This window comes from Mustela erminea, chromosome 17, assembly GCF_009829155.1.
Source record: "Mustela erminea isolate mMusErm1 chromosome 17, mMusErm1.Pri, whole genome shotgun sequence".
Classification (NCBI taxonomy): Eukaryota; Metazoa; Chordata; class Mammalia; order Carnivora; family Mustelidae; genus Mustela; species Mustela erminea.
This window is the reverse complement of record NC_045630.1, coordinates 24661386-24686766: the sequence shown is the minus strand read 5'-3', so window position 1 is coordinate 24686766 and position 25381 is coordinate 24661386. Positions and strand designations below refer to the sequence as shown.

Below are 25381 nucleotides of genomic sequence, written 5' to 3'. Positions count from 1 at the left end.
CCTGGAGCACGTGAGAAGAAAAAGCCACAGTCAATTATCTTGATAGCATCATAAAAATGAATATCGTATTCTCTGAAAGTAGTGTTTTAACACTACAAGTGTGCGCTAACCCAACCACAAGAAAATAAAAATGTTTTCCCAGCAATCGGCATGAAAGCCATCCATACCACGTGGATGATTCATCAAGAACTTTTTACAGCCCTTGCCAAGGTCACCAACAAACTCCGGGCAAGGGCAAGAGGCCGTGCTCTAGACTTCACCTAAGGAAGTCATTATGGGCTACATCTTGTCCCCTTGAAACTTCCTGTGTGGAAATTCTAACCCCTAGTATTTCAGAATGCATTTGGAGGGAGTGTCTTTCAAAAAGTGATTAAGCAGGTGCCTGGCTGGCTCAATCACTTGAGCATGTGACTCTTGATCTCAGGGTTGTAAGTTCAAGTCCCATGTTGGGTGCAAAGATTACTTAAAAAGAAAATCTTAAAAATTAGAAAAACAGGGGTGCCTGGGTGGCTCAGTGGGTTAAAGCCTCTGCCTTTGGCTCAGGTCATGATCCCTGGGGTCCTGGGATCGAGCTCCACATCGGGCTTTCTGCTCAGTGGGGAGTCTACTTGTCCTCTCTCTCTCTCTCTGCCTGACTCTCTGCCTACTTGTGATCTCTGTCAAATAAATAAATAAAATCTTTAAAAACAAAAACAAAAACAAAAAAAATCATTAAAAAAATTTTAAAAACAGAGAGGTAGTTAATGTAAGATGGAGGTCATTAGGGCAGGTCCTAAGTCAGTAAGACTGGTGTCCTTATAAGAAGGCGAAGTGAGGACACAGACGCACACAGAGGAAGACCACGTGAAAACCATGGCCATCTACGAGCCAAGGAAAGAGGCCTCAGGAGAAACCAACACTGCCAACACCTTGCCTCAGACTTGCAGCCTCCAGAGCTGTGAGGAAATCACTTTGTGTGAGCTGCGGTCTGTGACATTTTGTCATGGTGGCCCTAGAAGACTACAACAGAAGCTTTCTGCCCTCACGGGATGGCACCTCCAGCCCACACTGAATGTTCAGTCCTCGCACACACAGGCCCGAAGCTTCAACCTATCGGCTGCTCACCTCAGGCCCAGACAGGCCTCCAGTCCCAGTACCCTCGGCAGTTCCCCCACTGGACACCGATCCTTGGACTTCGCCCTCACCTAGAAAGCAATGAGTCAGAGCTATTTCCCCTGCTCAGGGCTGAGGAGGCCCCACACCCAGAAGGTACCCTCAAGGCCTGAGAAGCAGAGAGCCCACAGACCCAAAGGACAGGAGGTTGGCGGTACCTGTGGCTCCAGATAAGGTGTCTGGCAGAGACCGGGGCTCTGGGAGAGAGGTCAGTGTGAAGCCAGGGCCAGCCTCAGGCGGAGAAGATGCTCTGGAGGTCTCCTGCATCGTGGAGAAAGACAGGCAGTGTTGGGGGTACTGATGGGTAACAAATTCATGCCCACAATAGCGGCCTCGACCTGTGACCTGCTGCTCACCCCAAAACTCCACTTGCCACCCCCAAACTCTGTGCCACTCCTCTGCTCTAGAATCAAACAACTACTGGCACCCTAAAGTGAATATTCTTCATCCTAATTTTTAAGACCCGATTGGCCTTTGCCCATTACCAGCTGCCAACTAAAGGCCTTAGAGGTTCTGAGGAAACTTCCTCCAGTGGGCCCACGGGAGAGGAAGGGTCCTTGCCCTTAGGCCCTCACACTTACCTCAGAGTCAGGACTGTCTGATGAGTCTTCCCCAGAGAGGGATGCGTTGTTGGTGGGCTTTGAGCGAAACCAGCTGAACCAGCCAAACCCTGAGCTCTGGAAGGGAAAGGAGGAAACATAGGAGCTACAGGTGTGCTTCTCCCACCGACTAGGAGACAGGCCCACCCCAGTATGCTGGTGGGGAGTCGGAGGCCCAGCCAAAGCCCGGGTTTGCAAGCCTGCCCCCCACCACCATTTGGGAAGGTGACGGTGGCCACGGAACAAGACCCTCCACCTTCATGTTCTCTTTCGTGTCTCCTGGCTTTTCTTTCTGTGCCGGACTTTGGGAAGGTTTATCATCTGCCTCATCCAAGGACTCCTCCTCATCCTCCTTGACTGAAACAGTGGAACTCACAGAATTATTTCGTGATCTGGGAATCGCTGGCACCTGGAATTAACATAAGAACAAACATTTTTATGGCACTTGACAGGTCGTGAGGGCAAATTGCCTGTTCTCCCTCAGCAACCCCACTTGGTAAATCCGTGGAACAGCCTTACAGGCCCACAGGTTACTGATGAGGAAATCGGGCTTAGCTAGGAGAAATGATTTGCGGGAGGCCACAGGACAAGGCCAGAGCCCAACCCCGCCCTCCTGCTATCCCCTAATCCTCTCTAGGCTTCCGGTTGCTGTGCTCACCCCTCCCAACATCAGAGTTCCAGAACTAGGTCGAGGCCTGGAACAGAGCATGTGGAAGTGCACCGGTGGAGAGGAAGAGGGACAGGACACACCCCACGGGTACCCACACACCCAGAAGGACAGAGACTGACCCTCACTCACTAGCAGACTTGCTCAAGACCAACTGTGAACAAATGCAGCAGAGGAAAGCATGTGCCCATGGGCCCGTGGGCCCTTATATTTGTGTGCATAGCATAAAATTCTCCAATTTAACCATTTTTAAGTGTACAATTCAGTAGCATCAGTAACTTCACAATGTTGTATAACCACCGCTAATAATCCATTTCCAAAACATTTCATTAACCTCAGCAGAAACTCTGTGCCCTGTAGACACTAATGCCCCATTTTCCCCTCCCCCCAAGCCCCTAGTCACCTCTAATTTTTTTGTTCATGAATTTGCCTCTCCTAGGTACCTCATATAAGCAGAATCACACAATATTTGTCCTTTTTTGTTATAGTCACATTTCATATTCCAAAAAGCATAATTGGTACACTTTTGGAAAATAGTTTGGCAAATCTAGAAAAATCTTCAATTCTTATTGTGGGTACAGCATTTACTAGGTAGTAAACACCAAGCACTTTCATACAGTGATTTGTTTAATCCTCTAAAGTGTCCTGTGAGGTAGGCTATTATCATCCCATTTTACATACGAGGAAACGAAGACACAGAAGGATTAGGCAACTTGTCTAAGGCCACACAGCTAGTAGTGGGCAGAGCAAGGATTCAAGCCCCAGCAGTCTGACTTTCCTTCTGGGCATTTCTCCCCGTTGAGTAATTCAAGAAATAGACAAGGCTTGCACATCTGTCACTAGAATGTCCACCACTGTATTTTATATGTGAGGGGAAGGGAAGGGAACTCAGAGAGAGGAGGAAAGAGAGAAAAGGAAGAGAGACACTCATGAAATATTTAGCAATGTGCGAAACCTAGTGCCCCTTGCCATGGCCCCCAGAGCCCTGTGTGATCCAGGCCCTATTGCTCTGGCCTCAATTCTCAGCCCACTGCTCCCCAGTTTCTACCCACAGTAGGTCCCTTGTTCTTTCTTCACGGCACCAAATCAGCCAAGTTTCAGGGCCTGTGTTCTCGCTATTCCCTCTGCCTTCAACGCTGGTTCCCCAGATACTTACCTGACTTTTATCTGCCTCCCTATTCTGACTTCTGCTCAAGACCTCCCCAGAGGGCCCCCCTACCCCAGCCACTCCATCTAGAGTAAAATCCCTCATGCACACAGTTGTTAAGTCACCTCCACTAAACAGAAATACAGGAGGGTAAGTTCCCTGTGTACCCCCAGCACAGTCACAGGGGAGCTTGGGATCTGTGAATGAATGAATGAGGGAATGAATGAATGAATGAATGAACAGATGATGGTGCTGTCACACAATGGACTTTATCATACCAATATTGAAAATCATTAATGGGGGCACCTGAGTGGCTCAGTTGGTGAGGCATCTGACACTGGCTTCTGCTCAGGTGGTGATCTCACATCGGTGAGCAAGAGCCCCATGCGCAGCTCCACACTGAGCAGGGTGTCTGCTTAAGGTTCTCTTTGCCCCTCCCCCACCCTGTAAGCTCGCTCATGTTCTCTCTCTCAAATAAGCAAATCTTTAAAACTAAAATAAAATAATTAATTTTTAAAATTTTTAAAAAAATAAAATAGGGGCACCTGGGTGACCCAGTCGGTTAAGTGTCTGCCTCGGCTCGGGTTGTGATCCCGGAGTCCTGGGATTGAGTCCCACATTGGGCTCCCTGCTTCGCGGGGACTCTGCTTCTCCTTCTTCCTCTACTCCTCCCCCACCCCACTCAAGCTCGTGCGCTCTCTCTCTCAAATAATAAAATAAATTTTAAAAATAAATGACAATAAAATAATAAAAATAAAAATCACTTATGAATGACATAGAAAACCTCATTTTATAATATTAAATAACAAATGGGAAATAAAATTTTATTTATATACACATTTAGAAACACAGGAGTGATATTTGGTTGATAATTTATGATACTTTTTCTTTATTTTTCAAATTTTCTATAACAATAATGGACTATTTTTTCAGTCAGAAAAAAAATAAGGAAAGCATAAAAGTTTTTTAAGTCCTGCAGCTCCATCACTACATGAGACATTTATATGACGTAACCACTATTTATGTGATCAGATTTATACAGTGAAACCGTCCAGCCAAGCAAAGCTGAAGAACACCTCAAATACCCATTGTTGGGGAAGGGGTGTGTTCTTGGGACAGCCAGCTAGCACGGCCAGGTGGGGAGGGCCACCTCCAAGACCTTCCAGCCTGAGGAGAAAGGACCCAGCTGCCATAGATTCTTCTTGGGGAAAAAGTGAGGTAAAAAAATTTACAGGGGCACCTGTGTGGCTCAGTGGGTTAAAGCCTCTGCCTTTGGCACAGGTCATGATCCCAGGGTCCTGGGATGGAGCCCCACATCGGGCTCTCTGCTCAACAGGGAGCCTGCTTCCTCCTCTCGCTCTCTCTCTCTCTCTCTCTGCCTGCCTCTCTGCCTACTTGTGATCCCTGTCTGTCAAATAAATAAATAAAAACTTCTAAAAAAAAAAATTACAAAAAAGAAATAAGCACCAAGGGTCCCCCAGGACAGGGCAAGACGTGGTGAGCCTTTGGTGCAGCAGGTGAGGAGAGCGTGTGAGAGATCTCTGAGGCCAGAACGAAACTCAGCCCTGCCACCCCTCCCCCCATGGACACGGGTTGGTGGACTGAACATAAACAAGAATGTGGCCCTCCTCCCTACCCCTAGGATTAGGGATAGAAAGAAACAAGAACATACACTATAGTGTGGAAAGGAGAGAGGGTGCCAGGCAGGGGAAGGAGTTTGCACGTGGCTGAGAAATCTGGGCCACTGGAAACCACCTGAAGCATTAGTGTAGACCTCAGCATCTGCTGTGCTGTGCCCTCTCACCTGAGGCTCGGAAACAACCTTTTGACCGTCGGGATGCTGGAAACTTCCTTGAGACACGGTGCTCTCTCCTATGGCACAAAACACAAACAAACATGGTGATTTGAACTTGTGCTTTTCCCATCTAACCTGAAGAAGGAATGGGACACGGTCTGCTTTTCTACCAGCTGCAGGTCCAAGCCCATGGCCCCAAGTGAGCCACGGTAAGTGTGAAATCCACATACAAAACCCTCTCCGTTCCAGCCACCCCAAGGCATGCTGGTCACCTGAACTCTGCTCTGAACCGAGCCGTTCGTTCCTTGGGAATCCCAGAAACCAGGGCCACGTGCAGTTGGATCACAGGGATCCTCCTGAGCCTCCTATCTAGGACAGGACAATATCTTCGCAGGTCAAAGATCTAATCTTGCCGTTTGGTGGTCAGCTCTCCCCCGGTGTCACTTAGCACTGCTCAGCACACTCCACCCCTGTCTCCCATCACTGCCACCCTTGGGAGCAGGACGGAAGAGTAGGTCTGTGCTAGCGAACCCCAGCAGTAAGCTCTTGGGTGCAAGATGACAGAGCTCGAGGCACAGATGGCACTTCCCTCCTTCCTCCAGCCTGCAGCCTCTCTCCTACAAACTATGCATCCAAGCGGAGGGCAGGAGGAACTGGGCTTGGCCTCGTTCTGCTTGCCCCAGCGGAGAGGCAGACTGCAAAGGAAGGAAGCAGAGTGCCCCACCCCCACCAGAGGCATGCAAAGTATCAATCCCAAGGCTGCCCCATAGTAGTGGGTCCTCAGTCAGATGTACACCCACCATTCAGGGCTTTATGGGCTCTGATCCCACCACCTCCTCCCTCTCCCACTTCCTCCGCTTCAAAACTTCTCCCCCAGGTCTTACCAAGGGGTGGGTGGAACAGCTGGGTTTCCTCCCAGGCTCCTCCTCCAGGAGTCCCTGTCAGTGCCAGGCTGCCACCAGTCCCAGGAACTGAGTAAAGAGGCACTGGGCCCCCCATCTGCCCCACACTTCCTCCTGCTGGGTGGGAGCTGAGCTGGTGGGGAAAGGCCAGCTGCCGAGGGCTGGGCTGGCCCGGGCCCATCTGCTCCAGGGTTGGCCACAAGGCTGGGCGAGCACCAAGGGTTCCTGAGTTGCTCTGACGTCCCGAGAGATCATGGTAGAAAGTGCTTTCTAAGGACATAGAGCAAAGAGGAAGAGCTGAGAACTGAAATATAGCATCAGAATGGACCGATCACACCAGGACCATTCCTGCCCACATCCTCCTTGGAAAGAAGTCACAGAGACAGGGCGCTGGAGGTGGCTGCCGTTAATGTCGATGACAGGCCCAACCCAGCAGTGGTTGTCACACCTCTCACTGCTTATGACTTGGAGTCGACAAAATGATTTCCCTCACCGCCGTGTACCATCCCTGAGCCTTAAACGAGTGCATTAGTTCACTGGGAAGATAGAAATTAGCACTTTACTTCATGCCATACTGTTTTATTTTGGATAAACTTTCCCCTTTAATGATTTCCTCATGGACTTGGGTGTTTGAAACATGGGCAGTTGATGGTTAAAATACAAATGAGACCACAGACATGATGGCTCTGCTTTTAAAGAATCAGAGCATCGGCCCTGGAAATGAGTGTGGTGGTCTTCCTTCCAGCTCTGCCATTTTGCCGATGAGATGGACCGCCGTGTGGACGTGTGCTGTGATGGGCCCAAGGTCATGGTGCTGGTAGGGCTGATGACCCCCATGCTCAACTGGGTGAAAAGAGACACGGCTGTTTCCTGGCAGAAGCGGCATTCAGAAACACCCAGCCTGACTCCCCTCTGGTCCTTGACCTTCACAGGTCCCATGACACAATGGCAAAGCCCGGACACAGCAACCAAAGCCGGCGTGCCTTGCCTTCCCCCTGCTTATTCGTAAAGGGTGTGCTAAAGGGTGGGAAACGGCTAGAATCAGAGATGAAGCCCTGTCCTGACCCCACTGTGGAGGAAAGGGCACAGAACCAACTGGGGGAAATACTTTCCGCCCAACCCAGCACCCAGAGGCAGCCTGAGGGGAAAGGAGAGATGTGTTGATGGAAGGTATGTCACATGTGTGTAGCCTTTGAATGCTCAAACCCAAAACGGATAGCTGAAAAAGATCTCCCTATGTCCCCAACATCCACAGGAAGTACGGACAACCCATCATCTCTGGCTTCCTCTCTGGGGAGAAGCTATAAAAGGCTGGTGAAACCATGAGATCACGACACAGAATAATGAGTATTAAAACCTGAATGGAGGGCAGAAACTCTCACAACGCGGGAACTGAGCAATGTGGGGATGCCCGTGGCCACCTGGAGCGGTGGGGAGAAGGTGCCTAGACCGACGCGTCAGGCTTATACTGGCAAGGCAGTGCTCCAGGAAGGGCAAGGCAAGCGTTTCCCACGTTCCACCTCTCGTATGATCAGGCGCTGAGGGTCAGCCCTCGCACACTTGGGCCCTTGGCGTGGATACCTGGTGTTCCTCTGGCTCCTGCAGCATCTGAGTGAGCAGAATGGAGATCCCCACTGTCTGCTGATACCTTGTGCTAGTGAAAAAAGGTAAAAATCTTCTTAAGCCACACAAACAAAAGCAAGAACAGGGAACAACAGTTTAAAAATTGAGTCGGGGCACCTGGGTGGCTCAGTGGGTTAAGCCTCTGCCTTAACCTAGGTCATAATATCAGGGTCCTAGGATTGAGCCACATGTCCCCCACTCATCAAGGAGCCAGCTTCTGCCCCTCACCCCATTCTCTTTCTCTCAAATAAGTAAATTAAATCTTTAAAAATAAATTAAAATTCTAAAAAATAGCAATTAAGTCAAAAAGAAATTTCAGACGGAGTGGCAAGGTAGGGGAACCTCGCCTGAATGCCAAGGGCTGGCAGGAGAGGCACAAGACATCCACTGTCTCCCCGAGGAAGGGACTAACCGTCGGGGCCAGGGTCCCTTGTGTGCAACACATGAAGGGAGTCAGAGCCGCGTGTGCTTTGAAAAATCTACCCTGTCCCGTCTTCCAAAACAGTGGAAGGAAGAGAAGGGAGGCAGCCCTGTTCCAATTATGTTCCAATTACTGCCAGCAGCTTTTGCACTTGTCAGAACAAAAAGGAAAGGCCTGGAAATCTTTTAAGCAATCGCCCTACATTACATGAAAGTGACACGGGTCCACTATGATCCGTTGTTCCTAACAGAGAGATGAAAGCTTTAATGGTCATAAAATGTATCTTCTAGGACTGCAGAGAAGGGTGGCAAGGGCGATCGGCAAGAGGGCCCCAGGTCTCACAGGCAGACACAGGAAAACATTTCCACCAGAGAGAGACAGGCAGCAGCTAGGAGGCTGAGCACCGCCCCTGCTTGGGTCCACTTGGGCCTCGTGGGAGCTGGGAGACTTCGTGGCCCTCCACGGGGTCGGGGATTTGCCAAGGTCAGTGCCTGCCTACTCGGTGCTAGGGGAGCAAAGGGAGAAACAGGTCTCAACGCCTGGCCCGGCCCCAGCCTCACTCACCAGCAGCTCCTCGCGCCGCCTGCGAAGGGGCACCAGCCAGGCTGGCTCCGGGTCCCTGTCTCCACGGTGTCTCTCTACAACCAAGGGATCGGACAGCTTCAGTCTCTCTGCTAGCTGTGCCAGGTTTCCAGCCGGGTCAGGGGTGGACATAAGAGACAGGAAAGGAGAAATAGAAACACAATGGGGAACGAGGCAGTAAGGGAATAGGAGAAAGACCGCCTTCGCTCCCTTGCAAATTAGATTACAAAGAATAATTGAGAGGTAGCAAATTCAGCAGGTACCTTTCCGAAATTGCAGCATAATAAACAATTAACCCATCTGGGTGTTAGATCCTCCGTAAGACATAAGAAGAAAGTGTTACCCAGCTCTGCACCCGTGCAAGGGGGTGTGCTCTAGTGAGGCTTCCCGAACTTCAAACTTCGGTGCTCTGGGCAACCGCCTGGACTGTTGCCAAAATGCTAATTCTGATTCCAGAATTCTGGGTGGGGCCTGAGATTCTGCATGTCTGACCAGCTTCCCAATAACGCTCATGCTGCTGGTCAAGGGACTACTATGTCTTGCAAGATTCAGAAGCCCCCAAACTTCCCACCTTCTCCACTCCTGGTCCCTGAGCTCGCCATAACCGCCAGCCTGTTGGCAGACACCAGGGGCAGGGAGCTTGGCACTTGAGGTGGGTCTCTCGCTATAGGAGCCAACACTCGGGCTTCACATAAAGCAAAGCAAAAGTTGACAGTGGGTTGCCGTCCTCTCCAGCTAATGGATTTTTCTTCCGTTAATTGGAACAACTATTGGCCTGATTGTTTTCTTCCCTAGGAACTAAGTTGATTTGTTTTTGTTTTCTTTTTTTAACATATCCCACATGTGATAAAATATTCCATGCATTTAAAAGCATTTTAATAAGGATCATTTCCCGTTTTAATCACTAAAATATATTTTCCAAGTCCAGCGTCTATAATTAGAACGGTTCATCTCAACGTGCAGTTTCACTGTCCCAGAAAAGCAGTTGCAAGACTAAGTTTCTGGCAGAGCACACGCCTGGCTTCCCACCTCCCGATCCCAGCACCCTCCACCCTCTGCCTGTTTCTTTGTGAGGTGTCAGGACTGGGCTTATCGCGCCTGGGCATGCATACGGGGTCAAAGACAGCCATGGGCTCCAATTTTCCAGCATGTTCAAAGGAGATGGGATGCAGAATCGAAGTTCTTCACAACAGCTTTCTCTGAACACCAAAGATAAAACACCTACAGAGAACCCTTTGAGAACCTCACCTTGATGAGTTCCCCTAATAGCACAGGGTGATTGCTGTCTTCCTGGCTAAGGAGGGCCGTGCCAATGGCTTCGCAGTAATGCAAGGCCTGGGACGCAAGGCCGTAATCTGCCAGCCGGGAAGCATAAAGGAGCTTATACACCTGTGAAGAGGAACAGAGCCAGTGATCACGAGTCCATCCAGGCAGGCACAGAAGGAGAAAAATGTAGATAAGACTTCCTGGAAGGCAGCTGACTGCCAGCTTCCACTAACTCTGGCATCCAAGTCTCAAGGAGGGCCTCCTGCCCATTTAGGGCATTCTATTTGGGTATGGGCACAATTTCAAATCCAGCCTGCCGGTCCTGCGTCGTGGAGAGAGAGACAGGAGTCACCACCAGCTCAGTGTCCGTAGACTGAGTCACCATCGAAAAGCACCAGACCACTTACTTCTTATCAGGAAACCCTCCCACCTGGAAAGCCTGGTGTAGGTGGGGCAGAGGACCAGGCACCAGAGGGGACACAGAAAGGAAAAAGAAAAGACTCTGACACAGAGCAGGCTGGCATTCACAGAAGCACGAGGAGCAGAGCAGGACGGAACGTTAGGGTTTGGGAATCAGACAAATCCAAGGTCAAATTCCAGCTCCACACTGGGCGTGCCACCTTGGGTTGGTTACTCCACCTCCCTGTGCCTCAGTTTCCTCACCATAATATGGGGATAATAATACTATTCACCCCTTGGATGTTGTAAAGATTAGATAATCCATGCAAAGGTCTTAGAACAAACGGTACCCAAGGGGTGGGAGCCAAGAGCACGTAAGTCCTCTGAGCGTCAGTTTCCTCTCTTGGGAAAGGGGGTCATCATGCCCACCTCAGGGGATGAGACATAACACTCTGAGACACAAAGGCGCTGTGCCCGCACCTAGAGCACACACACTAAAACCAGCACCTAGAGCACACGCACTAAAATCAGCTAGTCCCCTTACGCTCAGCCCACAGGAGACTGCAAGGGGATGACCCAAGAAGGGAGAGAGATGAAAGGACTATTCTCGAAGGAGCTGGTCCGACACAGCTTTGTCGGGGAAGGAGAGTCTGGTAAAACTCTGAAAGAAGACACTAACGGGGTCACTTCCCTTCCTATAAAGAATTCACTTGTTTTCAAGGTTTGGATTTGTGCTTTGTGTTGTGTTGTGGTGTGTGTGTGTGCGTGTGTGTGTGTGTCCAGGTGCACTCTGGGGACAGGCACTGAAGGAGTCTTGATGAATGTGAGGTGACAACAGGGCATCCAGCAGAGAAGTTAAGAGAAGAGAGGCGAACCCACAGCGTGCACACCACTTGCACAGCCAAAGCCCCAAGAGAAAGAAGGGCAGGGGAGGACTGGGGTTACAGCTGGGAGGAACTTTCCAAGCTCGAAGACAGGAGTCCAAAAGAGATGGCAGGAGCAGGTCAGATGGAGGGAGCAGACCGCGCCGTCCCTGGGCTGGGCCCCCTACTCCCACCTCCGGCAGGATGGCCAAGGGGCAGAGGAGAAGGGAGAGCTGTTTGGGGAGAGCACAAGAGACGTGTCTGCCAAGCAAGGATGAGGAGTGGGTGCCCTGGGACACCAGCTGATTTCCAGAGGGGCCGCTGCCGTGTGTTGCTTTCGTATCTTAAAATAACAGACCTTAAGGAGACCTAGGACGACATCCTAACTCTTCCCACACTCAACCTAAGGAGGAAAAGTGCCGTCGATGACTTAGCCAGGGCTACACTATGCCAAACAGCAAAGAGATCCCGCTGCCGGCGGTCATCGGCCGCTCAGACGGCGGCCGACCGTGTGCTCGGTTACCTGGAAAGAAGGGATGAAGGATTTGGGGCGGCCCAGCATCTGACAGTACTCGAAGATTTCCGTCCTCTGGATAGCCTCGGTCGTTGCAAATTTCAAAAACTCTTGACTAAAACCAGAGAATAATAATAAAAGAAATTGAGGAGGGAGGGGAGGGGAGGCTTTCCAATCCCAGCAGACAAACACCATTCGTGGAGGAGCTTCTGCCTGGGTGGATCTCCAGGACGGCTCCGAGACAGGAAAGACGCTCTGGGCCTCTGGAGGGAACGTTCGGCCTCCTCTCGTTCCACCTTCTTGAGGCTGGGGATGGAACAGAACAGAGCCCTGCACCAGAGGTGCTGGGGAGCAAAGACTGCAGAAAAGGAGGGGTTCTCCACCTTCTTTGCTGGAGGGTCCCCTAAGGCAAGCTGCTCTCCATCTCCCTTCGGGGCGCTAGGTGCTCCTCTTAAACATGCTGGGAGCGAGTCCTGTGCCCTGAAGGTCTAGAACGCACACCTGTGCGAGGCCACTTCTGGTGTGAACAGAAGAGAAGAGGGAGTGATGTGGGGCCCCAAGACAGGAAGGCGTGGATGAGGATGGGGAGGACAGCTGAGCCAAAAATCAAAAGACAGTCCCTATACTGGTGTTCTTTCAGCCAAGGAGGAAGCGGGCTGAACGAAGGAGATCCAAGGGGCTTCCAGACCCTTCCACATGCCCCTACATCTTGTTGGGGTATCGGAACCCATGGCCTCCCGGCTATCTTCAGAAACGCCCTCGTGCGACAAAAACACAGGAGGGAGACGAAAGAACCCCTACGCACTTCTTGCTGCATTTGGCACAGACGGGATGTGACAAGCCAATCAGAGGCCATCAGAGACCACGGCCAAAGAGAGCCACCCACGAGACTGTATGTTTCCGCAAAGGTAGGCCGCCTGGCACAACAGGGGTCAGTCCGGGCTCTGCTCCAGGTCCAGCGTGACTCCACACCCGCTGTGTTAACCTTGGATAAGTTATTTAACCTCTCTGTGCCTTGGTTTCCCTCCTCTATCAAGTGAAGATTAAAAATATACCTTATTTATAGGTAATGATTAAAGTCGGTAATGATTAAAGGAAACAGTGCAAATAAAATGACTGTGTAAAATAAATAAAAACAAAAATAAAATATAGAAAATAATAAAATAAAATAAGTAACGGGGGACTTTGAGTAGCTTGTGCACCAAGTCAGTGTAAGGATGTAAGGAATAAGCATAAACTTCTTCCAGCTTCCAGTTCTGCCCAGGGCTGACTCTGAGCCAGGCCCAGGGCTGCCTAGCACGGAGCCCCAAGCCGCCCTCTCCCTGATGGCACTAACGAGTCAGACGAGGTGACCTCTGCTCATGGAACCAGGGTGCCACCCAGTGGTCAGAGGGGCACAATACACCCCAAAGGAACACAAACGCAGTTTGGGGGAGCCTGAGGCCCCCGGTTGGTGTGATGCAGCACCCACTGGGCACCTCCCTGCCCAGCCCCTTGAAGAAAAGACCCCCAGAGGAAAGGAGCAGCAGTAGGTGAAATTCACACAGGAAAATGGAAAAGGGGGCCATGAAACCCAGCGAGGGCTCAAACAATCCCCTGGAAAATGTCCTTCCTGCTTCCTTCCCCCAGAGCATCACATACCTGTGGCTACTGCCAAGCAAGGCCAGATGGTCGGTCTTCACGGTGTAGTGGCCAAAGGGCACGTGAGCCATGAGGTAGCAGAAGTGAGCGGCCTCCACCAGCCCCTTCCCTGCTGCAGGAGGAGGAGAGCAAGCCCCAGTCACAGAGCCCGGCCGTGTGGGGACCCACTTGCTGGGCGTGATGGGAGAGAGATGACAGAGGGCTTGGGGCTCAGAGGGGAGCATCCTCACAGGGGTGAAGGGGACAACAGCTCAGGTCAGGAGTCACGCCCCAAACCACGCATTCTTGTCTTTGACATAATTCCGTTTCAGCTCTCTTTGGCCAAAAGAGGCCTCTAGCGCTTATTCCCCTCCTGAATTTGTGATGAGGAATTTGCTAAGCATTTTAGTCCTTCCTGAAGGTGAAAAGGGAGCAGATGCGTACATCTGAGCAAAGACACGGGCTGTGGGGAGCTGCTGTTTTTCAATTAGACTTCTTGGGGCTCTAATGCTCCTCCTGCTGAAGTCGAACAATAGGAAACTTTTCCCAGGGCTCATAAAATTCACGATAATTACCAGCTTGTTCCCACTTCCAGAATGCTCTCCCATACATTTCCCATTACCTCAAAACTGAATTAATTCAAGTAGTAAAGTACCCAGCACAGTGCCTGACACCCAGAAATGACTAAACAAATTCTTGCCCTTCTGACTGAGTGTGAACAGCCAGCCAGCTGCTCCTCCCAGCTCTTTTCAGTTTAACAGAGTGTTTTGCCACAAAGTTTACAAAGACTATCATGATTCCTAGATGTTCTGCCCCTTGACCAAATTTGAGAACCACTGAGCTGGAACATCCAGTCGCCCCTGAGTATTTATAAGGCCAGGTTCACTGAGAGAGAATACAAGTGCAGACGACACACAATTACCCAGGGTAGTTCGGGCAAAGATAGAGTTTGCTCTCCGGCTGAGCTGGGTCACTGTACGACTAACCGTAACAGGAGGCGAGGGTCCCCAGAGTTAACTCTGTCTTCAGGGAAGTCTGACCAGGGATAGAAAGCCAACTGCTGAGAGTTGCCTTCTCCAGCAGCACAGCCCCGAATCTCGGGGTCTGGACTGTACTGGCTTGCAGCGGAAATTCTGGGAAATGGAGTCAAGATTGACACTCCTTACCCTGGAGGTTCTTTCCCCCAGACACAGAGGCTTCTGGGTCAAAGGAGAGCCTGAGGCTCAGATCGGGCCCTGCACAGCACCCAAGAGCCTGCAGACAGATGTTTACAGATGGCCTAGAGATGCCCTAGAGGAGAAGAGGGCGGGAGGGCTGGCTTCGTCTTACCCAGGGTGTCCCCCATGGTGATAATGGCTCGCTGAAGCAGCTCCGGGTCCCCGCCCTGATTCGACAGAATCACAGCCAAGTGAGGCCTCCAGTCTCCCCACTGCTTGTCCGCACAGCACTGAAAGGCAGCAGACAAAGTGGGAGATTTACTGACTCACGTAGCGCTAGCCAGAGTGTAGGAGAAGAAAGCTGTCCATCTCCTAGTTTGGAGTTCGGGGAATGCGGCTCATACCGGACTATAGCACTGTCCTTCATTGATTTAGATATCTCCTTTTAAAAAAGCAAGGCTCCTAGAAGGATGGGTAGCAGACAGACACGTGCACATACATATATACATGGGAATATGGGGAGGTAGGTAAATAAAATGACACTACTGATCACTTCCTGATTTTGAGTTTCTTCCTGGTGCCCCCACCCCTGCCCAATCCCAACAAGAAGGGACAACATCCGGAAAATAAAACAAAACAAAACAAACCCTGATGTTTCAGTGGGAGAAGGAAGACCAAACATCCTTGACTCATGAAGAATCCACATTAGCCGGTTAGAAGTCAGGGGGACCCTAGGTCCTTAATACCTTACCACATGGCTTGTGTGTTCTGGTTTTACAAAGGCCTTTCACACACATCACCTCGGTTAACCTTCACAACAACCCTAGAAGTTGAATTCCTATTGGCCCTCGAAGGACGAGGAAAGCAGGCCACGTGTCCCAGCCCACCACCCAGTCTCCGCTCATCTTGCTCCTGGCTGAGGGCTGTGCCCCCTCCTTCCGGGGACAATGCAGGAGCAGCAGAGCTCCACAAGGGGGCAGTAGGGTGCACACAGAGGGGGGAAAGGGAGAATACCCCACACAAAGGGTGGGGTGTGGGCCTCCCTTCTCCAGAATGAAGAGGGATTTCAGGACAGGAAACATCAATAAAGAAACAACATGATGTCACAGAAAAAATTTGGTTCCTGGATTCAAATGGAGTCCTGCTTCCTTTTTTTTTTTTTTTTTTAAGATTTATTTATTTTAGAGGAGCACAGTGGGGTGGGCAGAGGGAAAAGGAGAGAGGGAGAGAGAGAGAATTCCAAGCAGATACCTTGCTGACCGCAGAGCCCCACACAGGGCTCCATCTCACAATCCTGAGATCAGGACCTGATCCAAAATCAACCATCCACAGCTCAACCGTCTGAGTCACACAGGCTGCTTCCTACTCACTTTGTGACCTTGAGCAAGTTTCTCAAAACCTTTTTTCCTCATCTCTTGAGTGGAGATCATCATTTCTACCTAACCGGGTAGTGCTGATAAGAAAATAAGATAGCCAGGTCAAGCACATAGCATAATGCTTTGCCCTTCGTTTGCTCATTATAAATGACACATAGTACAAATACACACACACACACACACACACACACAGACGGAAGCCCAGCAAAAGGAAAGAGGTGATTTTCAGACCAGTCCATCTCCCAGTCTGTTACACAGAGCAGGTCGAGTGGAAGATGGACACTAGTAACAGCTCAGATTTGGAGGTTAGAAAAATTCACAATTATTTGGTCTTTGTAATTATCCCAAGGAACAAAAGATGCTTTATCCAAGTGCATTTTATGGTTACTCTTTGTTTATGGGGGGATGCGGTGTGAATGCGGGAGACGAAGACAAATCACAGGAGTGGCAGCCCTCACTCACTGCACCCTGCCGGTGGACCATACCCAGTGCTGGGCATTTCTCCTGTGAGCAATCACAGGCATTGGGTCCTATTATTATCTCCACATCAGCCAGGCTTTTCTTGCTGGAATGAAAGGAACAAGCAAAAGAAAAATCCTTGTTGAAAAGAACAAACACTTAGAAGTCATTCTCCTGTCTCTTCCCCAGGTGATTTAAAAAAAAAAAAAAAAAAAACTCACTGTAAAGCCGATCTGTGGAGAGAAAGAGCACTGAAGAGAGAGCGAACACCTAACTAACTTCAATGGGTCAAGCATGGCCGTTGATATGGGTTCCGATATTCTCTGTCCTGTAATTTTCACAATAACTCTATTGGTGAGGCATCAAAATGCCCACAAAGAGGAAAGCCTGACATTCTGAGATTAGGTAAGAAGGCCAAGTTCACAGAGCAGGAAGGAGCAGACTCTGGTTAAGCCTGTTGTAGAAGCCCTCATCTAGGTTTTCTGGTTGCCATGTTTTTCCCATTCATTCCAAGTAACTAAAGACTAGCCTTTTACTGGATGCCACGATGCGAAGAAACGCTCAAACACTATGATCAAAATCCACATTGGCACATCACCCCTGGCTTCTCGGTTTTCTCACCTAAAAGCAGGGAGCATTTAGCTAACTCTCCCATCGCAGGGAGACCCAATGGACTGTACGCTGATGACATCATTTCCTGCTTTACAACATGATGCAATTTCACAGCAGCACACAGCTGTTCCGCAGACCCGTGAGCAATCCATGTTCCCATAAGCCAGTGGGCTTAACAATGGGGCAGGAAAGTCATCGTTTCCCTTTCCTTTTCCAGGACTTGTCCCCAAGCAATAAGAAGAACAAAAAAGGGGCACCTGGGTGGTTCAGTAGGTTAAGGCCTCTGCCTTCAGCTCAGGCCATGATCCTGGGGTCCTGGGATCGAGCCCTGCATAGGGCGCTCTGCTCAGCAGGGAACCTGCTTCCTCCTCTCTCTCTGCCTGCCTCTCTGCCTACTTGTGATCTCTGTCTGTCAAATAAATAAATAAAATCTTTAAAAAAAAAAAAAGAAGAAGAAGAAGAAGAAGAACAAAAAAGCAAAGTGTGAAGTCCGTTTTCATGAAAACTTTGGTGTCAGCAAAAACCCACACCTTGGAATACAAGAAAAAGCTGCCAAAAGTAGTAGAGAGTGAACAGAGAAGAGTTCAGGAGGAAGCAGAAAGAGAACTCCAGAAGGGCAGGATCCCACAGCCACCTCCGCTGGCTGGGGAGAAGCCAAGGCTGCACAGATACTCCAGAACACTCCAGATATGCAGGAAAGGCCAGTAGGCCTGCAGTGTGGCACTGGCCCCTCCCCAGCACACACCTATCCTAAACAGTTGGCCCAGGGAAGACTTGACTCCTGTCAAGGATCAAACACGGAATCTGTAAAATTCACTATAAAGATAAAAGGAGGGAAGTAACATGAAAAAATAGATGGAAGGTAGAAAGACCTTCTACTTTCCAACTATTTTTGGAAAATGGAAAAATGTTACAATGGAACAAAGAGGTGTCAGCAAACATTTCATCCTGAACTTAAATAAAATTTAAGTAAAATCTAAGTAAAATAATGAAACAATTTCTTATGAAGCAAGGGCCTAAAGCTAAGTTATAAGAACTCGAGAAAGAGACAGCAGACAAGAGGAGGAGGTAAATACGACCTTCAGAGCTCAGGGAAGAACTGGAAGAAAAATCAAAGAAATCAAGACAAAAATGCCAAGAGCACAAAAATGAAGAGACAGTGATGAGAGCACAGTAAGGGACACACAGGATGGAAATGAGAGGAGGGAGGGACGGAGGAGGAGGAGGAGGAGGAAGAGGAGGAGGGGGAGGAGGAGGGGGAGGAGGAGGAGGAGGGGGAGGAGGAGGAGGAGGGGGAGGAGGAGGAGGAGGGGGAGGAGGAGGAGGAGCAAGAGGAGGAGGGGGAGGAGGAGGAGGAGGAAGGAGGGAAGGAAGAAAACAAAAAACTGTTTTAATTAAAGAGAAAATGATATACATATAATCTGCATGTGTATATGTATATATTTATATATATATACAAAATTATGCATACGTGGAATTCCTGAAAGAAAACCAAAGTAACGGAACAAAACTAATATTGAAGAATATAATTCAAGAAAACTTTCCTGAACTGCAAAATATAAACCCAGATATTAAGAGAGCATGCTGCGGGGGCACTGGGTGGCTCAGTCGTTAAGCATCTGCCTTCAGCTCAGGTCATGATCCCCAGGGTCCTGGGATCATGCCTTGCAGTGGGCTCCCTGCTCAGCAAGAAGCCTGCTTCTCCTTCTCCCACTCCCCCTGCTTGTATTCCCTTTCTTGCATCTCTTTCTCTGTGCCAAGTAAATAAATAAAAATCTTAAAAAAGAAAAAAAAAAAAAAAAAGCATGCTGTGTACCAAGAAAAGAAAAAAAAAAAGAAACTAACCCAGCCAGTCAACATCAAGATAGATCCCAGTAAAGTTACTGACTTCAAGGATAAAGAAGGATACTCTGGGGCAAAAAGATCAAGTCTCTCTTAATGGGGAAAACATCAAGCTGGCCTCGGACTTCTCCTGAGTTCTATCCAACTCTAGACAATGTGTGAGATGGAATATATCCAGCCTTGCAGGCTCAGTGTGCAGCAGAGGGAAAGAAGGGCAGCCTCGTGGTGGGGAGCCTGGGAACAGTGTGCTCTCTCGCTATCCATGCACACAATGCAGGCGGCTGTGCTGTGGGAAAGGGGCAAGGTCTTTGGATCAGACAGATCTGAGCCAATCCTGGCTCCATTTCTCCAAGCTCTGTGATCGCGGGTCATTTTATATCTTTGCATCTCAGTTTCCACATCTGCAAAACGGGGACAATAATTCCTGCCTCTGGGGTGCCTGGGTGGCTCAGTGGGTTAAGCCCTTGCCTTCAGCTCTGGTCATGGTCTCAGGGTTCCTGGGATGGAGCCCCACGTTGGGCTCTCTGCTCAGCAGGGAGCCTGCTTCCTCCACTCTCTCTCTGCCCTCTTCTCTGCCTACTTGTAATCTCTGTCTGTCAAATAAATAAATAAAATCTTAAAAAATAATAATAATAATTCCTACCTCTGTGTATTGAGATAATATGAAGCCAAGTGCTCAGCACAGGGCCAAGCGCACAGTAGGTGATTAACACACAATTATTATTTATGTTTAGTCTTTGAAGTCAGTCCTCTTGGGGCACCCGGGTGGCTCAGTGGGTTGAGAGTCTGATTCTCCATTTGGGTCAGGCCGTGATCTCAGGGTTGTGGGATTGAGTCCCAAGTCAGGCTCTGTGATCAGCCGGGAGTCTGCCTGAGATTTTTCTCTCTCCCTCCCCACCCCTTCCTCCCTCTCCCTCTGTCTTTCCCCCCCAAAATTAAAAATAAAAATCATTAAAGTCATCACCTCCGTTCCGGAGCTGTCCCCACCCCCTAAGCCCCTACGATGCTTGGGGTACTGAGGAGTCCCATCGCAAGGAGTACCGTGGCTGCTTGTGGGATCCTCCCGGACATGAACTGGAAGAGGGTCTGCAGTGGGTCGTTGGCGGCCAGCGTGCTGGTGAAGCTGCAGAGAGAGGCGACCGTTAGGGACAACCACGACAAGAGAGCCTCTTACCCATTGCCAGCGGGGCAACAGCTCCCCTATTTTTCTATTTGATTTCAGCAGCTTCTTTTGGGACATGAATTTCTCTTGGCCGCTCAGCTGTGCTTCCGCCACTCCTACTTTTGGGGGGCTTGGCAGGATCTTCTTTCTGCCCCACGCCCCACACAGAACACCCTGTTGGGGGACACATCCTACACTTTGGCCCGACCCCCTAACTCTTGAGTAACCATTTCTCTAGGTTTTCTTTGTCATGGAAAGAATGCCCCCCACGTTTCACGGGTGCCTGGGGAGCCCCAGCAGTCAACCCAAACCTGCTCTCCGTGGGCCCCTCCACCCACTGGGCCCCCTCGATTCCCCCTCCCTGGAAGCGGCCCCCTCGTGCCCCGCTCCCAGCACTGCGGGCTGACTTCTTTCATGCACAAGCACTAAATAGCCATTTCCAGTAACCAAAGAGGCGTAGAACAGGGACCAGAAACGATCCTGCTGATGACAAACCGTGGGATATGCTTAACAAGGATATAATAAGCTCTATAGCCGATCGGAGTTTTAAGCATACTCAGTAAGAGATATTCTTCACAATTCACTGGGTCCCATCAAAAATCAATGGCCCAAGGCAAAAATCTGTAGCAGAGATGTATGCTGTAACGTGGGGTTGTGGGATGTTCATTTCCAAAACCCAAAGGAGAATCATCCCTCAGAACACGAGCTCGGAGCACCTATTATAGGAAAACTCCAGGGCTCCTTACCCGCCCTGCGCACAACCAAGTGCGCAGAGGCGTACCTGGTCCCTGCCGGGACTGAGGGTTAGGGTGGAAAAGCCAATCCGCGGATGGAGAGGGCAGTGTGACAGCCGTGAAGGCAGGTGCGATCTTCTCAGCCAACGGCCTAACAGCCAATTTATGGCCAATTTAAACTTGACTTAAGCTGTAAGGTTCACAGTTTCACAGCTTCTACCAACACAGGAAGAGGAACATTTTGAGGGAACGGATCCAAGCCTGCCCCTTAGGGGAGGGGGTCCCCAGCCCTCCCCACCCCCGCCACACGTCTGTCCCTGCCCTCCCACGGATCTGGCTGCAGCCCGAGGGGCTTACTCAGAAACCCTTCCTTCTCCAGCACCCTGACACGCAGCTCCTCCACTAACTCCCACTTACTCCAAACTCCTGGCCATGTAGTCAGCCTCCCATCTTATCTTGTCCTGGTTTGGGCATTCTTCTTTGTCTCAGTGTGCTGGCATGAGCTTTGACTAAACACAGCCCTTGGATCTTGTCATCTCCCCCTGCCCTAGATGAAGACTATGGCATCCAATCCCCAGTCGTATAACATGATCCTACTGTTCCTACTGCTCCCCCATATCCCAACCTTCCTCTCAGCGCCCACATTCCCCACTGCAAGACTAAGCAGTAGGCAGCTCCTAACTCTTGGGTCTAAGCACCTGTCAGTTAACCATAATTGGCTCCCTATACCCTCATTGATGGAACTATCTAAAATAGCTCCTCCCAAATAGAACTACCAGATTGTAGAAACCTACGTAATTCTTGGAACACACCCTGAGAAATATTACTAAAATGTTTATTTATCAAGCAGGTAGAAAGAATGTGTCCAGGTCTAGGTTATAAGAATCTATAGAAGCCATTTCCTACATCCGGGTCAGAGAAGAGAAATTGGAAAGATGCTTAGTGTGTGGGGGGCTTCCCAGGGCATTCTGCTTTTCTCACCCCCCCACCCCACCCATTGTGGGGGGAGGTTTCTCTGCTCCATTGGTCTCCTTGGCCAGTGTCCAGCTCACTCACCCGCTCATGACCCAGCTGTAGGTCCTTGGGTCCATCTTGCTGGACAGGAACAAAGCGTGGCCCCACAGGTGGTTCTTCATGGCCCACTCCAAGGCTTCCTGAAGACAAGCACACATTGCTTTCAATGCGGCCCTTCTTACCTTCCTCTACCCACAACACGGGATGGCGTTTGGGTACCTGAGCCATATTGGCTGGGTTCCTGGGAAGACTCAGAGCCTCATCTGCAAGGGCAACAAAGGAGCTCTAACTGGCACGTATTTCTAAGATGTCCCTTCCCAAGCCTTCACTTTCTCAAACCCATTAGGCTATTAGCTGCCCCTCAGACACAGTTTCCAGTTAGCCTTATCTCTTAAGCAGACATCACGCAATGTTTTAGGAACCTAAGCACCTCACCACAAGGACTGAGCCTCAAAATACAGGGAGCAAGTTGCTATTTGTGAGGACACGTTAGAGGAACCGTTTGTTTTTTGCAGCCGTGGTGGAGACTGCTGGTTCCCCACCAAAACCCGTGCTCCCCTTCCTGCACTGAATTTCCTGCCTCCCTTGCACCTAGAAGTGGCTGAGTTCCAGGCTGGGAATGGGAATAGAAGTGATGTGTGCCGCTTCCACACCTGCTCCTAGAAGCCCCTTGACCAAGCCTCCCTGCGCTTTCCCCATCAGGCTGCCTGGAAGAAAGATGCTCAGGCTGAGTCCTTGAACTGCTCCGTGGATAACCTGGGGAGATCGGTTAGAAGCTGTAAATTTTAACACACACAAAGACACGCTCACACACATCTTTTCATTCAATTTTCAGAATTATTTAGTAAGAGCTTAATTTCTACTTGAGGTTTTGACTGGTATTAATCATTTCCTTAGTACTCAAAAATAATGTGATTTTTGGACAGGAAGTCACTAATGAGGTAACTCGAGCTCCAGGTGCAAATCCCAACATCTCCCACACTATCTCCTTTGAAGAGAGAGGGCAAATTTAAACCACCACCATTGGGAAATTCAGTCTCACATCTACGACAGGGAAAAATGACCTTGAGTTACTCTTTTCATATGTTTAACTATTTCACAACAGTATTTTTTAAAGGGAATTACTAGCAATTGGTTGGGAATCACCACTTTGCTCAAAAACTTGCATCAAAGAGTAAGTGAAGAAATTGAGAAATTATACTGAGGATATTAATCTCACACAGTGTCAGAGAGGAGACACCAGTCAAATATTCATAAAGATATAAAAGATATCTGGGACTCTAGCTCCTCATGAGCCATTCTGAACTCCCAAATAATCCTCCTATCCCCTGCTCACCTTTGGGTCCAGGTATGACAGGTGGTGTGGTGGATGGTTAGAAGTCCAAGGTCAGACATCAGGCTGTCTAGATCTAAACGCTGGCTCTATGACTCAGTAACTTTTCTCATTTGCAAGTACATAAAACAAGAATAGAACCTAACCTACAGGGTTTCTATGAAGATAAATGAGGCAATGCATGTAACATGTTAAATAAGTGTTGGTACATAGAAAACATTTTTAAAATATTCACTTTTGTTATTGTTATTATTACAGTCATTACTTAATCTTTCTTAAGGAAAGAGATTATTACAGATCTATCTCTGTACCCCCCCACTGGTTTCAATGCCTTAGAAGTAGTGACTGCTTAATAAATATTTACTGAATAAATATATCCCTGGTGAAATTGCAGGTCCCTACTATATAATGAACAGGGGATGGCAGGTATATGATCCCACTGATTTTCACTGAGTATCATGCCTTGTGCTCACTTAACATCTTTGGAGCACCTGGATGGTTCAGTGGGTTAAGTGCCTGAGTTCAACTCAAGCCATGATCTCAAGGTTCTGGGATCAAGCCCCACATCTGACTCTTCCCTCAGTGGGGAGTCTGCTTGTCCCTCTTCCTCTCTCTCTGCCCCTTCTCCCACTTGTGCTCTCTCTCAAATAAATAATAAAATCTTTTAAAAATAAATAAAATATAGCCTCATACACAAATAAACAGAGATTAAAAATTCAAATGTAAAGGTAAAGTCACAAAAGTACTTGAACTTTATTTTCATAACTTAATTTTGAAGTAGGAAAGCCTTTCTAAATATCACCCCAAAAAAGTAATTGTGTACAGAAAGTCCTAAAAAAATAAAGGGCTCCTACAAATCAATAAATGGAAATAAAAAATCCATCAGAAAAATGCAGAAATTCAGGCGCCTGGGTGGCTCAGTTGGTTGAGCAACTGCCTTCGGCTCAGGTCATGATCCTGGACTTCCAGGATCGAGTCCCGCATCAGGCTCCCAGCTCCTTGAGGAGTCGGCTTCTCGCTCTGACCTTATCCTCTCTCATGCTCTCTCTCACTCATTCTCCCTCAAATAAATAAGTAAAATCTTAAAAAAAAAAAATGCAGAAATTCCATGACAAAAAGTTCACAGACTTAAAGATATTAGACTTCACTTATGATAAGAGAAATGAAAATAACTACACTGACTTAATATACATTTTTCACCTCTCAGATTGGTAGATATTAAAAGCTTAGAAACACACTGAGTTGGTGAGAGTGGGGAAACGGGCACTTACGTATTGCTGTTAATTGGTACAACCTCTAAAAAGGCAATTTGTCACTATTTCTCAAAATTTCAAGCCATATACCCTTTGACTCAACACTTCCATTTTCGGGAACTATTCTAGAAATCATATATATATCCTCCCACATGGCAAAATGACTTTCGTTGTTACTGCAGCATTATTTGTAACAGCAAAAGACTGTTAAATCACCTACATGTCAATCTATCAGGGTTTAGTTAAATTAATTATAATTTATCTTTAGAAATATATGCAGCCATAAAAAATAATGAAGATGGTATTTGTAGGTTAAAAGGAGCAGGAGTCAGGAAAATGTGGCATGGAGGCCAAATTCAGCCCACTGTCTATTTTGGTATAGCCCACAAACTAGGGATAACTTTTCACATTTTTAAATGATTGAGGAAAAAATTTAAAAACGAGTAATACTTCATTATACGTGAAAATTATATATAATTCCAATTTCTATGTCCATACATAAAACACGGCCACACTCATTCATTTACATATTGACTGTGGCTGCTTTTACTTGACAATAGCAGAATTGAGCAGGAGCAACTGGTCTGAAAAACCTCATACATTTATTGTCTGGGGCACCTGTTCAAAGATGATCTGACTCTTGAACTCAGGATCATGAGTTCGAGCACCACATTGGGTGTAGAGATTATTTAAATCAATAAAATTTTATACACACACACACACACACACACACACACACACACACACACTGTCCTTTTACAGAATATTATTGCCAATCCCAATATAGAGTGTTTACCAAGATATTTTGTTGAATGGAAAAAGGGTGAAGAAATGGTAGTTACAGGGTGCCTGGCTATAGAGCTTTCAATTCTTGAACTTGGGGTTGTGA

At 48.6% G+C, this 25381-nt stretch overlaps 1 protein-coding gene across 1 annotated transcript in view; it reads right to left on the bottom strand.

The window, feature by feature from the left end:
• The window catches only part of SEC16B (SEC16 homolog B, endoplasmic reticulum export factor), a 40410-nt gene that overhangs the window by 1138 nt on the left and 13891 nt on the right, over nt 1-25381 (bottom strand). The window contains exons 11-24 of the mRNA XM_032318907.1: nt 21949-22046; nt 20038-20119; nt 14880-14997; nt 13572-13683; nt 11940-12045; nt 10137-10277; nt 8871-8984; nt 7844-7916; nt 6245-6532; nt 5370-5437; nt 2008-2160; nt 1734-1829; nt 1311-1413; nt 1105-1184 (exon numbers count right to left, since the gene is read on the bottom strand). Coding sequence (XP_032174798.1) covers nt 1105-1184; nt 1311-1413; nt 1734-1829; nt 2008-2160; nt 5370-5437; nt 6245-6532; nt 7844-7916; nt 8871-8984; nt 10137-10277; nt 11940-12045; nt 13572-13683; nt 14880-14997; nt 20038-20119; nt 21949-22046 — 1632 coding nt within the window. The remainder of the gene's footprint in view (nt 1-1104; nt 1185-1310; nt 1414-1733; nt 1830-2007; nt 2161-5369; nt 5438-6244; nt 6533-7843; nt 7917-8870; nt 8985-10136; nt 10278-11939; nt 12046-13571; nt 13684-14879; nt 14998-20037; nt 20120-21948; nt 22047-25381) is intronic.